Here is a 15,929-nt window from a genome sequence, read left to right as displayed (position 1 = left end):
GTACGAGGGCTGGGGTGAGTGAGACGAGCCTGGTCCACTACAGGAGTGGGAGGTCACCCGCGCCGGAACACTTCGGACGGTGGCATATCTGTTTGTTCGGAGCTGAGAGATCGACATCATGTAGCCATATCGTGTGGTATCATTTCCGCCACACAGCCTGGTCCCTCGGGGGTTGGTTGTGTTCATGACGCGTCAGCTTCACTCGCTCTGAGAGAGGGGACTCGCGGCACAGCGGCTGGGTCGACGGGTGCGACTTTCGATTCAGTAGTTCTGCCATGGCATGAGGACGTCGCGACATCAGACTAAACTTGGTACCGCACGGAACCAAACAAGACGACCAAGAACTCATTATCATTCCTCGACAAATATCTCCCTTTGCCAACATCTCCTGACTCTCCTACATGCAAAAGGGTTGGCTGAGCAACTGAATGCCCTGTTGACGAGAGTGGGATTCGAACCCACGTCCGAAGACTGCGGAGATGCTCATACCCAGATCCTACTCTCGTAGGTTTGGGAGCCACCTTAACACAGCGCCTTAGACCGCTCGGCCATCTCGCCGATTGATGATGATGTTTGTCGATTTCTTAGGGTTGATACGTTCTAATGGGAGGTTTGCCTGGCCGCGAATGCTCCAAGACTACCTGACGAGGAAGGAAAGGGGACTTGGCTTGCTTTCCAACTACGTTGAATCATTCGGTGTCTCAAGGCGATGTGTACTTCTATATCTCCGCTTTATGCTATCTACAAACCTCCCTCCTTCAGCCGCTACTCCGTCTGCCCGCCGCAATCAGTCGCCCTTCGCGAACCACCCAGACACGTCATCGGTGTCGCGCTCAACCCACGCCGCACGAGCGCGCATCCCCTCGACCGCCTGGTCGAGGATCGTCGCATACTTGGCCGTGTCTGCTGTCAGCTCTGTGCATGTGAGTACTCACCATTGTTCTTGACAAACGCCTCGACCTTTGCGAGGTCCTCCTTGCTCGAGAGCGCTCCAAACGCTCCAGCAATGGCATTACGAAGGCCGTAGCTCGCATGGAAGCGCTTGTTGAGCTCGTCCCACCGGTCCATGAGGTACTGGGCGCCGTCGCGGCGCGCAGCGGGGTTCGCGGCCAGTCCCATGAAGAGGAGGTAGACGTCCTGGTCCTTGACCGCGTCGCTGGGGATCATGTCGAGCGCGCGCCGCACGAGCGTGGGGTCGCGTGTAGCTGTGAGTGCCCAGATCGCGTCGTTGCGCGCCATCGGCACGGGAGGCTGCTCGTACACGCGGAGCATGGCCTCATATTCCTTCTCACCGCCGTTCGCTGACACCGTGCGGAACGTGATCTGGCGCAGGTCCGGCACGATATCGCCGCCCTTCGAGGCGAATTGCTCCTGCAGGGCGGAGACGACGTCGGCGTCACCAGCGCGGGCACAAACGCTGATCGCAAGCTTCCGGAGCTCGCGCACCTCCGGCTCGTCGGTGGAGACAAACTCGTAACCCATACGCTCGACGACAGGCTTGAAGATCTCGATGCGGAGCTTGTCGATCGTCTCGCGCAGTGGGTGTTCCCACCACGCGGCTGCCAGAGCCGAGAGGAAGCTGGAGATCCGGCTCAGCGGCAGGTATTCCTTCTCGCCCTTGGCGAGGGCGGCTGCGAGCGCCAGAGCGCCACTCGTGGGTGTGTACCCCGCCTGTGCGAGCGCGCTAGCGTCGGACATGAGCCCAAGGCGGTCCGCTGCGCTGAAGTTCGCGGCTTGGGAGCCGAGCTTGGCAAGGCGCTCGGGGGAATACGCGACGCGATACACGCCGACGGTCTCCGCGTTGAGCTTGAATACATCGCTGGTGATGGTGTACTCCGTGCTGCGCGCGGAGAGGACGGCCGCGTGGTCGACCTTAATGCCATCCTTGCCGATGCTCTTGATCTCGAGCGGCACCCACCAGGTTGTCTCGTCCTCGTCGTTCTTAACGTCACCTGTGGACAGGAAACGGTTCTGCCACAGCTTGATCTTGCCTTCTCCAAGCTCCTCGACGCGCACAACGGGAAATCCCACGCGCATTGTCCAGGAGTTCATCATCTCACTGACATCTTTGCCGACAGCGGTCGAAATGCCGTCCCACAGGTCCTGCATCTCGGCGTTCCCGTAGAGGTGCTTGTTGAGGTACGCTGCCACGCCCTGGAAGAACTTCTCCTCACCAACCACGCTCATGAGCATGCGCAGAACTGACGCGCCCTTCGAGTAGCTGATCGCGTCAAAGATAGTCGCGATTTTGTTCGAGTCCGGGCACTCGACCTGGATCGGGTGGCTAGAACGTTTGGCGTCAAGACTCAGAGCGCGCTCCCAGTGCGCCTCGAGGAACTCGCCGGACATCTTCCACTCGGGCCAGATGCGCTCTGGGAGTACAAGCGAGCCCATGAGTGTCGCGAACGCCTCGTTGAGCCACAGGTTGTCCCACCACTTCATGGTAACAATGTTGCCGAACCACATGTGCGCGACCTCATGACACTGGATCGTGCCACAGCGCTTGAGGGATGCCAGGCTGCTGCGCTCGTTGACGAAATAGGCTGCGGTGCGGCCAGTGATGAGGCCCCAGTTCTCCATTGCACCCATGTCAAAGTCGTGCGCAACCAGAGTGTCGAGCTTCGGGAGTGGGTACGCGATGCCAAACAGCTCCTCGTACACCTTGAGCGCGGAGGCCGTGGCGTCGAGGGCCATGCGCGCCTGGTCGATGCTGTTCGTCGCATAAACGCGGAGTGGGATCACCTTGCCAGTAAGAGCAGACGTGTGCATCGCCTCGATGTGCTTGAACTCACCGCACGCCCACGCCGCAAGATACGTGGACATGAGCGGCGTGCGTGTAAAGCAGGTCGCAACCCATCCGGCCGGGTTGGCAGTGCCGGAGAAGGCAGGTGCGAGCGTCGAGCCGGCCACGTACCCGTCAGTGAAGACGTCAGTGACCTTGACGGCGTCCGGGAGGAATGGCGAGCTGCTTTCGGCGTCCATGTTCGCCAGCACGACCTCGTGCTCGCGCGCGATCAGGGTGACACCAAAAGTCGCCTTGAAGAGCGGCTCATCCCAACAGGGCAGCGCACGGCGAGCACTGGTGGGCTCGAACTGGGTGAGTGCATAGCTGGGATCAGCACTCCGTCCCTGTCGCAGCACTCCGTCCCTGTCGCCATTGTTAAATCACTCACACAAGGCGATTCCCATTCTCGTCGGGGTCCGAGTTGGAGCGGTAGTATCCCATCATGTTGCCGTTGAGCTCGGCCTCATAGCGCACGAAGAGCTTTGCGGAGCCCTTCTTGAGCGGCTCGACTAGGGTGACAGTAGCCCTCTCCTTCTCCGCGTCGGTAGAGAGTGCAGAGGTGGGCAGCTCCTGCGTCACGCCGTCGTTCAGGGCGAGGTGGGTGACCGAGAGCGAGGGGTGCATGTGGAACACGACATTGGACGTGTCTTCCAACACGTCGAGGGTGATGGTCACCTCGGCCTCAAAACGCGGGGGTGACGCCGCCAGGTCGGTGCGGACAGCCAGCTCGTAGTGCGTCGGCCGCACAGATGTGGGAAGGCGGTAGTCGCTCATGGTCGTTTCGCGACCTAGGTTCTTTGGGAAGTGTGGAGATGCTGAGGAGCTGAGGAATGAGCTCCTCTGATAGGCAGGCGGAGCGAAGAGCTAGAGAGAAAGGAGTTTGATAATGACGAGTCGCGAGGAAGTGGGATCAGAGGTGTTGGTGGTGAGGCGTCTTCTTGAGTTGAAGGTGACAAGCACGTTAACTGCATACGTCAGAGACGTGGTGGAGGTTGGTGAACTGCGCTGTCACGGATATATGTTGATAGTAGGTCACAGCATAGTCCAGATTGAAACTTGTTCTGTGTTATGTTGGATGTGCAATATATTAGGAGAGTAGTAATTCACCCACCAGATGCCCTCCACGGTGTCACAGTACCGCGCCGTTCACAGGAGCAGTGAGATCATCTCGAGTACTAGGCATACTAGGCTGTTCGTTAGTCACTCTACATACTGCAAGGACCATGTTGTAGACCATACATACCACATGCGCTCTCCCTCCGCTTTCCGTTAGTATCATTCATGACAGTAGTGGAGAAACTCGGCATGCCGTGTTCATTGGACCAACCAACGGCCAACAGCAAAGGGTTAACTGTGCCTTTTTTAGCACGGCGTGCGTGGCATGCGTGGAAGGGAAGCGTGCATAGGAAGCATGCTGGACGTACAAGGGCGTGCATGAATCGCGACGGCGTTTCACTTGGACACCCAACCCAACATTTCTGATTGACTGGGACGGGAGGCAGCGCACTAATGCGTTGCTGTTACTGTACATACAGCATTGTACGCCTGATCTGCCAGTCCACCAAAAGGCAAGAGGCATTCACATACTGTATCACCTAGATATGTGATCTGGCCATGCGTATCTGATTCCTGGGCCACATACCAGAGTTCCCCCCTCCTGAACAACGCCGGTGTCGAGTAAAATGACATGGCCAAATCGAGCACCCTCCCCTTCCCCTTCGCTCCGCCTCGTAGTGCACATGTGTCATAATGCTTACTATTACTGGTTTGGTTTACTAAGTGTCCGTTTCAATGTTCATGGAGAAGGGTTCCAGTGTCCTCTTCGTACAACTGGAGAATGCGGGAGAATAGAAAAGGTGGGCTTAGCACTTCCACGACGAGTCGCGGTTGCCGGGCTGGCCAACGTAGATGTAAGGCCACTCGCCGGCGCTGCCGAGGCACTGGTCGACGGTCTGGAGCTTGTACCCAGCGCCCTGGAGCTTTCCAACGGCGTAGGGGACGACCTGGTTGGCAGTGCTCGAGTACGGCGAGTGGTTAAGAACCAGGTGGGGCTTGGGGAAGTCGCGCGTAATGCGGTCGTAGACACTCTTGGCGAACGGCACGTCCTCACCGTTGCGGTTCCCGTCCTCAGTGTCGTCGGTCCACATGAACAGCTTGCTGTACCCGCGGTCCTTGAGGACCTGGATCACGAGGTCGTTGTAGCTTCCGAAGGGGGGGCGGAAGTAGATGGGGCGCACGCCGAGAATCTTGATCATGGCGTCCTCGACCTTGGCGAGCTCGTCGTTGATCTGGTTGTAGTTGAGACGCGCGAGATCAGCGTGCGACCACGTGTGCGAACCGATCGTGTGGCCGCCAGCGTAGAGGCCCTTGAGCTCGTCGGCCTTGTCGTAGATACAGGCCCAGTTGTTACCGTTAACGAAGAAGGTACCCTTGCCGCCGTTGAGGCTGTTGGCGATCTGAAGGTCGTAACCGGCGGGTCCGTCTGGGATCAGCGCACGGTCTAGGCGCTTGGGTTGGGAGCACGGTCCTGGTGCACAAGCTTTTCGGGCCTCGCGCTTGGGCAGACTCATATGACCGAGCAGCACGAGCCGTCGGGCCCCGATGGCTCTGCCTGTATTGATGGCAATCAATGTAAAACGCTCAGACTGGCGAGCTCGCATCGTGTTGCACGGGGATCGCTCGCCCGCGCAGGTCAAACCGACCACCCGCTACTCGCCCACCACCTTGTCTCCCATCAGAGTAGTACGCACCGTCAAAAGTAAGGGCGACGGTGCCAGAAACCTCGCAGTTTTGCTGCCTGTCAGTGACGTCTCGTTTGGTGCTTACGATCACGCGGGCAGCACCGTTGCAGGGCGCGGCCTGGGCGACAGACGCAATGGCGAGGACGATGGCGAAGAGCTTGGCGAACATATTAGAAAGTGTGAATGAGTAGGTGGAGTTGATCAAGCAGGGTGAAGTGGTAGATATAAGAAAGCGAAGCGACAGGGGGAGTCGTGGCCCGGTGGTTATTAGCGTTGAAGATGGAGGAGGAGATGGCGGTGGTCGGGGTTAGTAGAGGTGTTGATGGTTAGAGAGACAAGATGAGAAGGGGGAAGGTGAAGGGTATTTGAGGAAGGAGAGAGTCGGAGTCGGGCGGTCTATCCATGTGAGCCGTCTGGGAGCTGGGAGTTGGGCGCATGGGAGCTGTCAACTCGCAAGTAATCTGTAAGCTGTCAGAGGCCATTAGGATGATTAGGGTCCCTTTGGGGATCATTAGACTTTTGATCAAGGTGTATTCATTCATTGAGCTCTTCAGTTTGACGGATGTTCAGCAGTGCCCTGGATTCAGTCCAACTGGTGAACCACTTTTCCAGGAGTTTGGGCGCGTCATTCGTTTGTTTGGGTAGGGAATCAGGCGTCGCGCTTCTGTCGGCCCGCTCTCACCTAAACAGCTGGCCTACCTCACACCTCGTGTTCCCAGTCACAGGACTCGGATCTCTAGATGATCCAGTTCTACAAGACGTCATGTATGTTCAAGTGCTGTGCTGCTGTGTGGGATCGAAAATGTCAGGCTGTTTTGTTGGATCGGGAGTGTAAGTTTGAGTTGAGATTGGAACCATGACCAGATAAACAAGGGGCAAAAGGTTCCCTGCACCCCACAGGGAAACACGCCATGCCGTCAAGTGGTATCGAATGCCTTGCTTGAACGGTTCCAAGTTTAGATTTTGAGGAATGAATCAAGGGTCTTGTGGGGTATTGAAGGGTCTTGAAGGGTCTTGAAGGGTCTTTGGACAGTCTTGGTAGGGTCCTGGTTCCTCCGGATGCTCGGGAGGCGGACCAGGTCCACACGGTCAGCCAAACAAGTCATTATGCCCACCCTTTTACCAACCCCACGCCCCCGGGCCCCAGGCCCCAGGCCCCAGGTCCGAGCTCCACGCTCCATCATTCAAACCGCCTGAAACTGCTGAGAACGAGAGAGTAAGAGATGTATCAGCCCATGAGTAATTTGTTCGATCCGACCTTTACTATAAACAAGTCTTGACGGGTAATATGATTCATGTGGATTAGCTTTGCAGCTGACAACTGCCAAAGCCAGAAATCTGTTTCCGGCAAGGTATTAGGCACAGACTATTGCCCCTCGCCCCTCGCCTCCCTCGCTCATAATGTTACATCACCACCCTTTTCCAACGGCCAACGCCAAAGTTTGTGCAATGGAATGCATGACGTTGAAGAGTCTATACATATCTAGCCCAGCCCCTCACCCCATCTGTAGGGCGTGGCTTGCCGCGCTACCGCTACCGCTTGCCAACCTTGCCATTGCCCTTGCCCTTGCCCTTGGTCTTCCCGCCCTTCTTCTGTAGGTTGACCTTGACCGGCTTGGACCGCATGCCCTCGTGGCTCTCACCAAAAGCGCTTCCCTTGCCAATCCGCGACGTCTTCCTCTTCTTACCCTTGCCCGCGGCCGCCGCAGACTTGGCCTTGAGAGGCTCGGTGATCTTGACCGGTCGCGATGCCCTTTTGGCGCTCCGGATCGCCGCAGAGACCTTGACAGCCGCATTCTCGCGTGCCTCCTCGTCGTTGGCCATCTTGCGTCGTTTTAGCCGGCGCGAGAGACCGTCGTATCGCCCATGCTTCTCCTTCTTGCCGTTCGCGTCCGCCTTGGCCGCACGAGCAGCCGCCTTGGCCTCGCCAGTGTGAACAGCCTTGCCAGCCTCTGCATTGTTAGCTTTCAGCCACGTTTTTCCTTCTCATTCCCTCTTCCACTCACCCTTGGCAACCGCCTTGTCCTTCTCGCTCTGGAACCATGTACGGGCAGGACGCGAGAAGATTTCCTTCTCATGCTCGACCATGTTCTGGCCCTTGCGCAGTTCCATGTCCGCCTGGCGCATTACCTTCTCCTCCTTCTCCTCCTTGAGCACCTCGGTGACGTCGTCGCGCAACTCGTCGAGCCGCGCAGCCTGCTCGGCAATCGCATCACCAGGGATGATACGATGGCGGATCTGGTCCTCGCGGCTCTGCTTGATGACAGCCTTGAGCATCTTGCGGTCCGCCTCACCCACGAGCGTAATAGACCGACCCTTGCGCCCCGCGCGTGCAGTACGGCCCACGCGATGCGTGTATTGCGCGAGCTGGGAGGGCATGTCGTAGTTGATGACGGTCTCAACACCCTTGATGTCGAGACCACGCGATGCAAGGTCCGTCGCGAGGAGGTAGTCGACGTGGCCCTCCTTGAACTCCTTGAGAGCAACCAGACGCTGCTCCTGCGTGAGGTTGCCGTGGAGCTCGGCCGCCTTGAGGCCACAGAGACCAAAGACGACACGCATCTGGTGCGCAAGCGCTTTGGAGCGGAAGAAGATGATACACCGCTCGCGCACTGTGCGGCGGCATAGTGTGAGGAGCGCTGGCGAGCGCAAGTCGTCATCACGGATACGCACAAACTCCTGCGTAAGTCCCGCAGCCGTGTTACGCTCCTTGTCGACAAAGACGCGCACAGGCTTGTCGAGCGAGAGCTTGACCAGCTCGTCGACAGAGTCGTCCATGGTAGCCGAGAAGAGCATGGTCTGCCGACCGCGCGGGCACTGGCGCACAATCTCCTCGAGCTCGTCTGTGAACCCGGCTTCGAGCATGCGGTCCGCCTCGTCGATGACGAGAATGTCCAGCGCCGAGAGGGTGAACGAGGGCGTGTTAGTCAGGTGGTCGATGAGACGACCGGGTGTGGCGATCAGAATGTCCGGGAGGGTGCGGAGAGCGTGCGCCTGTACCGAGAGGGAGAGGCCACCAACGAGCAGGGCGAAGCGGACGTCGAAGCCGCCGCGCTCTGCCAGTGCCTTACCGACCTGCTCGCATTGCACTGCCAATTCGCGGGTAGGACACAGCACAAGCACACGGCATGCCTGTCCACCTCGCCCACGGTCACGGTAGCTCAGGCGCTCCAGGATGGGGATCATGAACGCTGCCGTCTTACCGGAACCTGTCACCGCCGAACCGAGGATGTCGCGGCCCAGTAGCGCGAGAGGGACAGCACGCGACTGAATAGGAGTTGGCGCAGTGAAGCCCAGCGAAGTGAGGGCACGGAGCATCGGCCGTGAGAGGTTCATCGAAGAGAACGAAGTGGGCAGGTCGGTCTGCTCGGCTGTCGGGTCGGCTGCGAAGAACGCGTCTTTGCGCGCCTTCTCGGCGGCGGTCTCCTCCTCCTCGTCAGATGACGAGCCGCCGTCCGTCTCGTCCCCATCATCCTCATCATCCTCGTCCTCATCGTCATCCTCGTCCTGGCCATCCTCATCGTCCTCATCAAAGTCAGCCTCCATCTCCTCGTCCCCGGACTCGTCGCCGTCGATCTCGAGGTCGTTGTCCTCCTCCCTCTCCTCCTCCTCGTCGTCACTCCCCTCGTCGCTGGCCTCACTCCTCTCCTCATCCTCCTCATCCTCGCCCTCGTCCCTCCTCCGCTTGCGCTCGCGATACGACCGCAGTGCCTTGCCCGTCTTGCGCTCGATAATGTCATCGACTGTTACCGGTCCTTCCGCACCCTTGACCTCGTCGCCGCCCCAGAGATCGAGGGTGCCGGGTCCTGCGCCGTCGAGGTCGAAGGCAAAGTCAGCCGCAAACTCGTCGGCAGCCTCAGCGCGCTTGGACGACTCGGCGCGCACGTCGACCTGCGGGCCCTCGTCGTCCGAATCGATGGTCCCGATAAAGTCGAGCGACATTGTGTTTGAATAGTGTGGTTGGAGAGGGAGATGTAGACGACCATCTCTGCACGAGTGCGGCAAGCACACCACAACAATTGCTGCCTTTGAAATTCTTAGTCACGTGATGCACCCAATGAGACCTCCACACCCCTCCACTTTTCTCCTTCCCTCTCATTGCCACTCAACTGGACTGTCATCATGTCTCAACTTTAATGACTGTTTGCTTCTGACCTTCTTCCTCTTTGTCTCGCACACTCTTCACTTCCATTTTGTATTTGCTGACTAGTATTCAACGAGTCTACACAGCGCATATCCCATTTCTCCCTATCATGCAACCCCTCAAACTCAAACGTGACGCAAGCTCTCGCCCCGCAGCGACCTCAAATTCCAGTCCCGCAACGACTCACCGCAATGTCGCTATCGCCCGAACCCCGAGCCCAGATACTTCTACCAAAGGGGTTGACTCGAAACGCAAATGATTTGCTCCTGTTGTCGCCCTCCTCGTGGATGGTGCTTTGCGGTTTCGGACCATCCATCAGCCAATTGTTCCCCTGCGTGGCGTCGGGCTCGAGCCCGGTCTACCCCATTCGGCCGCTGTTCGCGGCCTAGCTGGCATTAATTGCTCAATTTCCTCGAGGGGTTCTTGGAATGCACTCGTAGGTGACGGCGGTGGCGCTCGGTCGCCATTTAGGTGCGCACGGGGCTAGAGGGGCAGTGGCAGGCCCGTGCGCCGGGCACCGTTTCATGTAGCCGCAATGGCGCCAAGACCTACCTGGCCCCGGCAGCAGCGGCGGATGGGGTAGCGGTGAGTGATTGGATACCCCAGAACTCAGTCCCCGGGCCGAGGTGAGTGAGATTGGCGGTATGCAGCGGCAGGTGGCAGATGGCAGAGGGCAAGGCAATGCGCCACCGCAATGGCAAGGTGACAGATGCCACCTAACTATAGACATCAGATTCTGCACCACTTTCATCACACGCGTTTGCGACAAGGCTCTCTTTTCACCTCTTTCTCCTTGTCACTTTGAAACAACTCACAACCCAAGCTCTACAATAGTCTTGTCGACGCTGGGAAAAAAACGCAATCAGTCGCCTTGTGGCACTCTGATTGCAGCGCAGGCCGCTTGTGCACGCGGGGATATCCACCGCACAGGTCGCGCCCACGACCCGCCACTTGGGGTTTAACCTACAATCTTGCTCACTAGAACTGCGCCCCTCATGATGTCGACAACACTGCTACACTCCCTCCCTTCCTCAACGTCACCATCCCCTTCTCCATCATCTCCTTCCTCTCCTCAACTACCACTCATCGAGCGGATTCCTCCCCTCGCCTTGCATTACTGCAGCCCCTCCGCTCTCTCGTCAAAGTCCAGTACTCCTTCACCTCAGCCCATCGCCAGTGGGCCACAACCATCCCTACACCCCATACACATCCACACACTTGCAGATCACTCACAACAACACTTAGCAGCGGTAGCGACGTCCTCATCATCCGCTACAGCATCCGCAATGGTGACTGCTGTCTCGCCGCTGCGGACGGGTATCACCCGCTCAACCCGCCCGCCAATGCTACCGCTCACCAAATCGTCACTGAGCACGTTCATCCAAGAGCCACAACTTCTCCCCGCCCTGTCGTCCCCCAAGCACCATTCGCCCTGCACGCCACCTGCCCGCACCCCGCATAGGCATTCCCACGACGGGAGCACACGAGAACGCCACCATCCGTTCCTCGCCCGACGAAGCAGTGCGAGCACATTTGGTGGCGGCGAAGCGCGCGAGGATGGGTTCATTGACACTCCTCCACCACCATCACCCGTGTCTGTGTCTGATCGCAAAGCACCCTCGGCCGCTTCGTTGCCGAGCACACCGGCTGAAGCACCACGCCGGACGGCCCCTGCACCAGGGGCAGGGGCAGCTCATGTCGATCACCCTGTCCCAGTCCGTTCGTTGAGCCTCGCGCTCCCACTCAAAGCTCCTCCCAGTGTCGGCACCCCCCTACTTGTGGATGTCGCCGAACGGCCTGAGGACGAGAGGCCCGCGACAATGATCAACAGTCAGATGGATAGAGCTCACAGCCAAGGAAGACGCCGAGGTTCCAAGCGAGGCACAGAAAGTGTTGAGCTCAAGATCGCTCTTGATCAGATCGTGGACTGTGCATCTTTTGAGGACAGTCTCCTGGGGCCTGAAGATACCGACTTTCAGGCCTTTCCAGCCCGCACTGGCTTCAAGGTGCCGTTCGCACCGGTCGACATCCCTGAAAGACGTGATGAGCGGGCTGGCGACGCTAGCGAGTCGCATCGCCACGGTCGGTCGCTTGACCTCGACGCAGTGACGGAGCGCAATATGATGGCCAACGACAGGGGTCTGGGCAAGAGAGCAGGGTAAGGTTCCCAACTGTTGCAACGCTGACTGACAGTGCGGCGGATGCGTACAAGAGACACAGTTGTCACCTCTCCCTCTCGTCAGTGGCATCAATAGACGCGTCTGGCGGCCGCCATTCTGTCGGTGACAGCGAGTCCGTCACGTCGGCTACGGGCCTCCTTCATGCCGCGGCGATCCGCGTTCCTAGTCGATCACGCCCACCGCCGCTGGAGCTCAACCTCGTCCCGGCGCCTACAGCGCCCTGTGAGCTGAGCCGCTTGCCACCTTCGCTGGGGAGCCGGAGCGACCTGAGCCCGGGGCGCAAAGCCCAGCTGGTGCGGCGTACACGCAAGCTGGAGCGTGTCCTTGGCGAGCCCCTCCACGAGAAACACGTGGAGCAATATGTCGTCGAACCGAGCCTCTCGACTACGACGGTCATGACCAAGCTTGAGGAGGGCGTCTGGCCAGACACACCCACAGGCGGGTTGCCCGAGTGGGCGCGCGCCGACGTGGTCCCACGCTGCGAGAGCCGCACAGAGGAAGTGGACGAGGAGCCACCGTCAGCGTCGCGCCGGCTTGCGCACCAGAGATCGCGCTCAGGCTTGGGGCTGAGTCGCATGCGCAGCCTCATGGGTCGCGATACACCGCCACCGGCCAAGATTGTCGTCAACCTCACGCGCGAGGTGCGCACGACAGAGACGCAGGTGCGCTCGAGCCCGATGATCCGACACAGCGCCAACAGGGACGACCAGCAGCAGCCCCCAACGCCAGAAACGCCTAGATCCATCATGACAGTTTCGACAATTGAGACGCATGAGGAGGCCTCGCGCCGCCAGCGCCGCCAACAGCTCGCCAAGGTAAGTCTTCTGTGGGGTTTTGCTAATGTCAGCTCCAACGCCTCCTGGGCGTACACATCCCACCACATGCGCTGCATCCGCGCGAGGACGATCTCGTGCCACGCTGCACGCCGCAGGGTCGAAGCGCGTCCGAGAGTTCACTTTCCCTTCAGTCGGGTGTTTCGCACGTCTCGTCGTCGGAGACGGGTCGCGCACGCCTCGCCGCGCGTCTCCTTCGCACCATGCACGCGGGCCCGCGCATGAGCACAACTGAGTCGCTGCAGCCGGCGTTCAACGACGCCGACACGATGAGCCGAGCGGAGAAGGCGGTTGCGCGTAAACGTGCGTCAAAACTCGAGCAGATGTTCGGCCGAGTCCCTCCGCAGGACATGTTCCTCCCCGTTCGAGGGCGAGCAAGCGTGGATCTGGAAGGTCTACGCAAGCGCGTTGCGGGCGATAACTCGGACGCGGCGAGTCCCACAAGCGCACACGCGTACGCATCCGCTCTGGCGGCGCTGAGTGGCTCCCCGCCTTCGAGACCCGTAGGATCGACCGTGGTGGACGAGCCCGTGGCATCTACGGATCTGATCCCGTCGGTAGCGTTCACGAGCTACAGAGACTCGATCCGCAGTTTGATCTGGCTGGTTGAGAATGATCAGGGCCGCTTGGCGAGCATTGTGGACGAGATTGCCGAGCTTGAGGACGCGGCGCCACCCAACCGCCGGTCCTCATTCTCTTCGATCGACTTCGGACGTGCAACAGTCGAAGCGACGAGAGCCAGAAGCCCGCGCTCGCCTCGCTCACCAATGGCGCTGATCCAGTCCATCGGGCGCGCGACGGGCCTTGTCGCGGAGCCCCTGTCGCCCTCCACGCCTGAGGCGAGCGCACACTCGGTCGCGAGAAGACGCACACGTAAGCTCAGCGCGTTCTTTGGTGAGCGCGTCGACCCCGCCCACGCCCACGTCATGCACCACCACCACGCGCATATGCACTCACTGCCCTCGGCACACCCGCCACATACGCATGCCCCAGCCATACCGTCATCCTTCCACGCCGTGCCGGGAAACTACACCGCCAGGCACAGTAGACCACCGTCGGCCATGCACGGCCCGCGTACCTCTGTGTTCGGGTTTGCTGCCCTCGCCGAACCCTCGGGGATGCCGCGCACTGCTGCCCGCCGCCGCGAGACGTTTGACGGCGTGCTGGGCGAGCTGTGGCGTAACGTTCAGGCCGAGGCTGCGCAGGGACGCATGCGCTCTACCGAGTTTGGCAACCTGCGCGAGATGTGGAGCCGCCTTGGACGGCAGCGCGCTCAGTCGGGCGCGTGGGCCGAGCTGTAGTATCTGTCTCGTAACCGTCATTACGCACTATCTAGCCCCCTAGTCTACCAACGTTCCCTACAAGTGCATTTTGTATATGTCTCTGTACTGGTTGGTTTAAAGACGGAGCCACCTGTTGCTGCCTAACACTACATCCACTTGATCAGGAGTAGCGAGGGCTATTCTCCCACGGTGTCCCAATACGTCATGATCCCCGCAAGAGAGACTGAGCACCTCACAACAACAGACCAACTCCATCCATCCATCCATCCATCCATCATGGACGTCGATCCCAGCCCGCAACCACTACATCTTCCACCAGACCTTCGCGCTGAGGTGGAGAAATACACCGGTCCCCTCCCGTCCTCTTCGACCCGCCTCTCAATCCTTCGATCACACCTCTCCGCCCTCCCCAACCCTCTCGCCCGCTCACTCGGCAGTCCTCTCTCGCCACGGCAACGTACCATCATTCCCAAGATCAAGCACCGCCGCCATGTATGGGCCACATCCTCTCCTCGACCCATCTCCCTCTCAGCCGGAGAAGGAAGACGTCGTTGGCCCCTCCTCTGGGAAAGAATGGGTGGTGATCCGCACGCATCTGCACCTGGAGCCGAAACGTCAGCCGCTCAAGAAGAAGCGGCAAAATGGGCACAAGAGGGATTCATGCCTGGCCACGAACACTTTGTTGGGCGGCTTGGGGTGTTACTGGCGGAAGAAGAGGAGATGGTAGAATGGGAAGAGGCGCGCCGCAATCGGGCGAGGGAGAGAAAGTTGGATGAGGTGGGGGAGGAGTTTGACGACGAGTCTGATGAGGAAGATGAGGAAGATGGAGGAGATGGAGGAGATAAGGACGAGGACCAAGGTTTGGCGATAGCGCGATTTGAGCGCGCTCTCCTCGAATTGTTCCTCGACGGACTCGATGTGAGTTTAAGGAAAGGAGGGGTTAATCCCAGACTCTCGAGTATGATCCTATCGACTTTATGTCGGTCGATGATGATATCGCCGAGCAGGATGCCGAGGATGCTTGGTTTGATGACGAGGTGCCTTCTGCGGGCGGTGGGGCGTCTGGGAACGGTGCGGATTCGGGCAGCAAGGCTATGGAGAACGGACAGGGCGAGTATGATTACTAGCCACCAACGCACGGTCCGCGATATCCTCCATCCTCTCCAGCTGATGCATGAGCGACCCAGGTGTTCTGGGGCAAAATGAAGCGGGAAGCGAACAAATCTGACATACTGACGGCCTCGTGGTCGTTGTCATCCAAGGCGTCGAGACGACCGTACTGTTACATGGAAGCATGCGACGATGTGGGGAGTGACGTGTCTTCATTGAGGAGGCTGATGCCGGGTCAGTATTGCTAGGCAAGTGCCAGCGCCGACGCACGACCGCGCGGTGCACTGCCGCGTCGACCTGGTACACTTCGTGTTTTGGATGACCCGTAGGCCCCGGCACCCAAGTTCGATAAAGGCCGTAGCCTTGTATTTACGTTTCTGCATTCTCTTCATACCTCATTACAACATCGTGATCGGCCCCTGAGCAGATAAGATCAAGGATGTGCTCCGCCTCAGGGCGACACTCGCAACCACTTCCAGCCCGAGAGCGTCGTGTATGTAGTCTTGATGCAGTGCGGGGACTCGGATGCAATGCACGCAGCGATACGGCGGTACATACTTAGTACTCCACAAGCCGAAGAGGTTTCCAACGTGCACTCCTTGTGCGGGTGTTCAGGTTCCAACTCTCTGGGGGAGGCTATCTCGTAGGCCTCTGAAGTATCGAAAGAGTAGTCGGTGTCCGAGTCTGAGCTCGTGGGGAAGTACTCGGGATCGTCGTCGCGGGAGTGAAGGGAAGGAAGGTCGGTTAGAGGAACGAATATAGAGGGGAAGCCGCCACTCTAGTCAACTCTCCACTATTCTACTGCAACACTCAGCCGTACGAAAGCAAGCGTCTGCTCGGCATGTATAGGCAA

General features: G+C 59.1%; 4 protein-coding genes across 4 annotated transcripts; 1 reads left to right on the top strand and 3 right to left on the bottom strand.

Moving 5' to 3' along the window:
• Positions 1–787: 787 nt before the first annotated feature.
• APE2 (uncharacterized protein) lies at positions 788–3,559 on the bottom strand (the record flags this gene model as incomplete). Its single annotated transcript, XM_060604282.1, has 3 exons — positions 788–903; positions 936–3,109; positions 3,174–3,559. The coding sequence occupies 3 exons, from the start codon at positions 3,557–3,559 to the stop codon at positions 788–790; spliced, it is 2,676 nt and encodes an 891-aa protein (XP_060453514.1).
• Positions 3,560–4,647: 1,088 nt separating this feature from the next.
• CcaverHIS019_0109650 (uncharacterized protein) lies at positions 4,648–5,695 on the bottom strand (the record flags this gene model as incomplete). Its single annotated transcript, XM_060604281.1, has 3 exons — positions 4,648–5,267; positions 5,536–5,578; positions 5,612–5,695. The coding sequence occupies 3 exons, from the start codon at positions 5,693–5,695 to the stop codon at positions 4,648–4,650; spliced, it is 747 nt and encodes a 248-aa protein (XP_060453513.1).
• Positions 5,696–7,059: 1,364 nt separating this feature from the next.
• DRS1 (uncharacterized protein) lies at positions 7,060–9,468 on the bottom strand (the record flags this gene model as incomplete). Its single annotated transcript, XM_060604280.1, has 2 exons — positions 7,060–7,478; positions 7,533–9,468. 2 exons carry the CDS (start codon positions 9,466–9,468, stop codon positions 7,060–7,062), a joined length of 2,355 nt encoding a protein of 784 aa, XP_060453512.1.
• Positions 9,469–10,956: 1,488 nt separating this feature from the next.
• Positions 10,957–13,984, top strand: CcaverHIS019_0109630 (uncharacterized protein; the record flags this gene model as incomplete). Its single annotated transcript, XM_060604279.1, has 3 exons — positions 10,957–11,828; positions 11,864–12,665; positions 12,698–13,984. 3 exons carry the CDS (start codon positions 10,957–10,959, stop codon positions 13,982–13,984), a joined length of 2,961 nt encoding a protein of 986 aa, XP_060453511.1.
• Positions 13,985–15,929: the final 1,945 nt, after the last annotated feature.

Source organism: Cutaneotrichosporon cavernicola (assembly GCF_030864355.1).
Source record: "Cutaneotrichosporon cavernicola HIS019 DNA, chromosome: 1".
NCBI classification, from domain to species: domain Eukaryota; kingdom Fungi; phylum Basidiomycota; class Tremellomycetes; order Trichosporonales; family Trichosporonaceae; genus Cutaneotrichosporon; species Cutaneotrichosporon cavernicola.
Note: the sequence above shows the minus strand (reverse complement) of the source record. Positions and strands in the feature narration are given on the sequence as shown.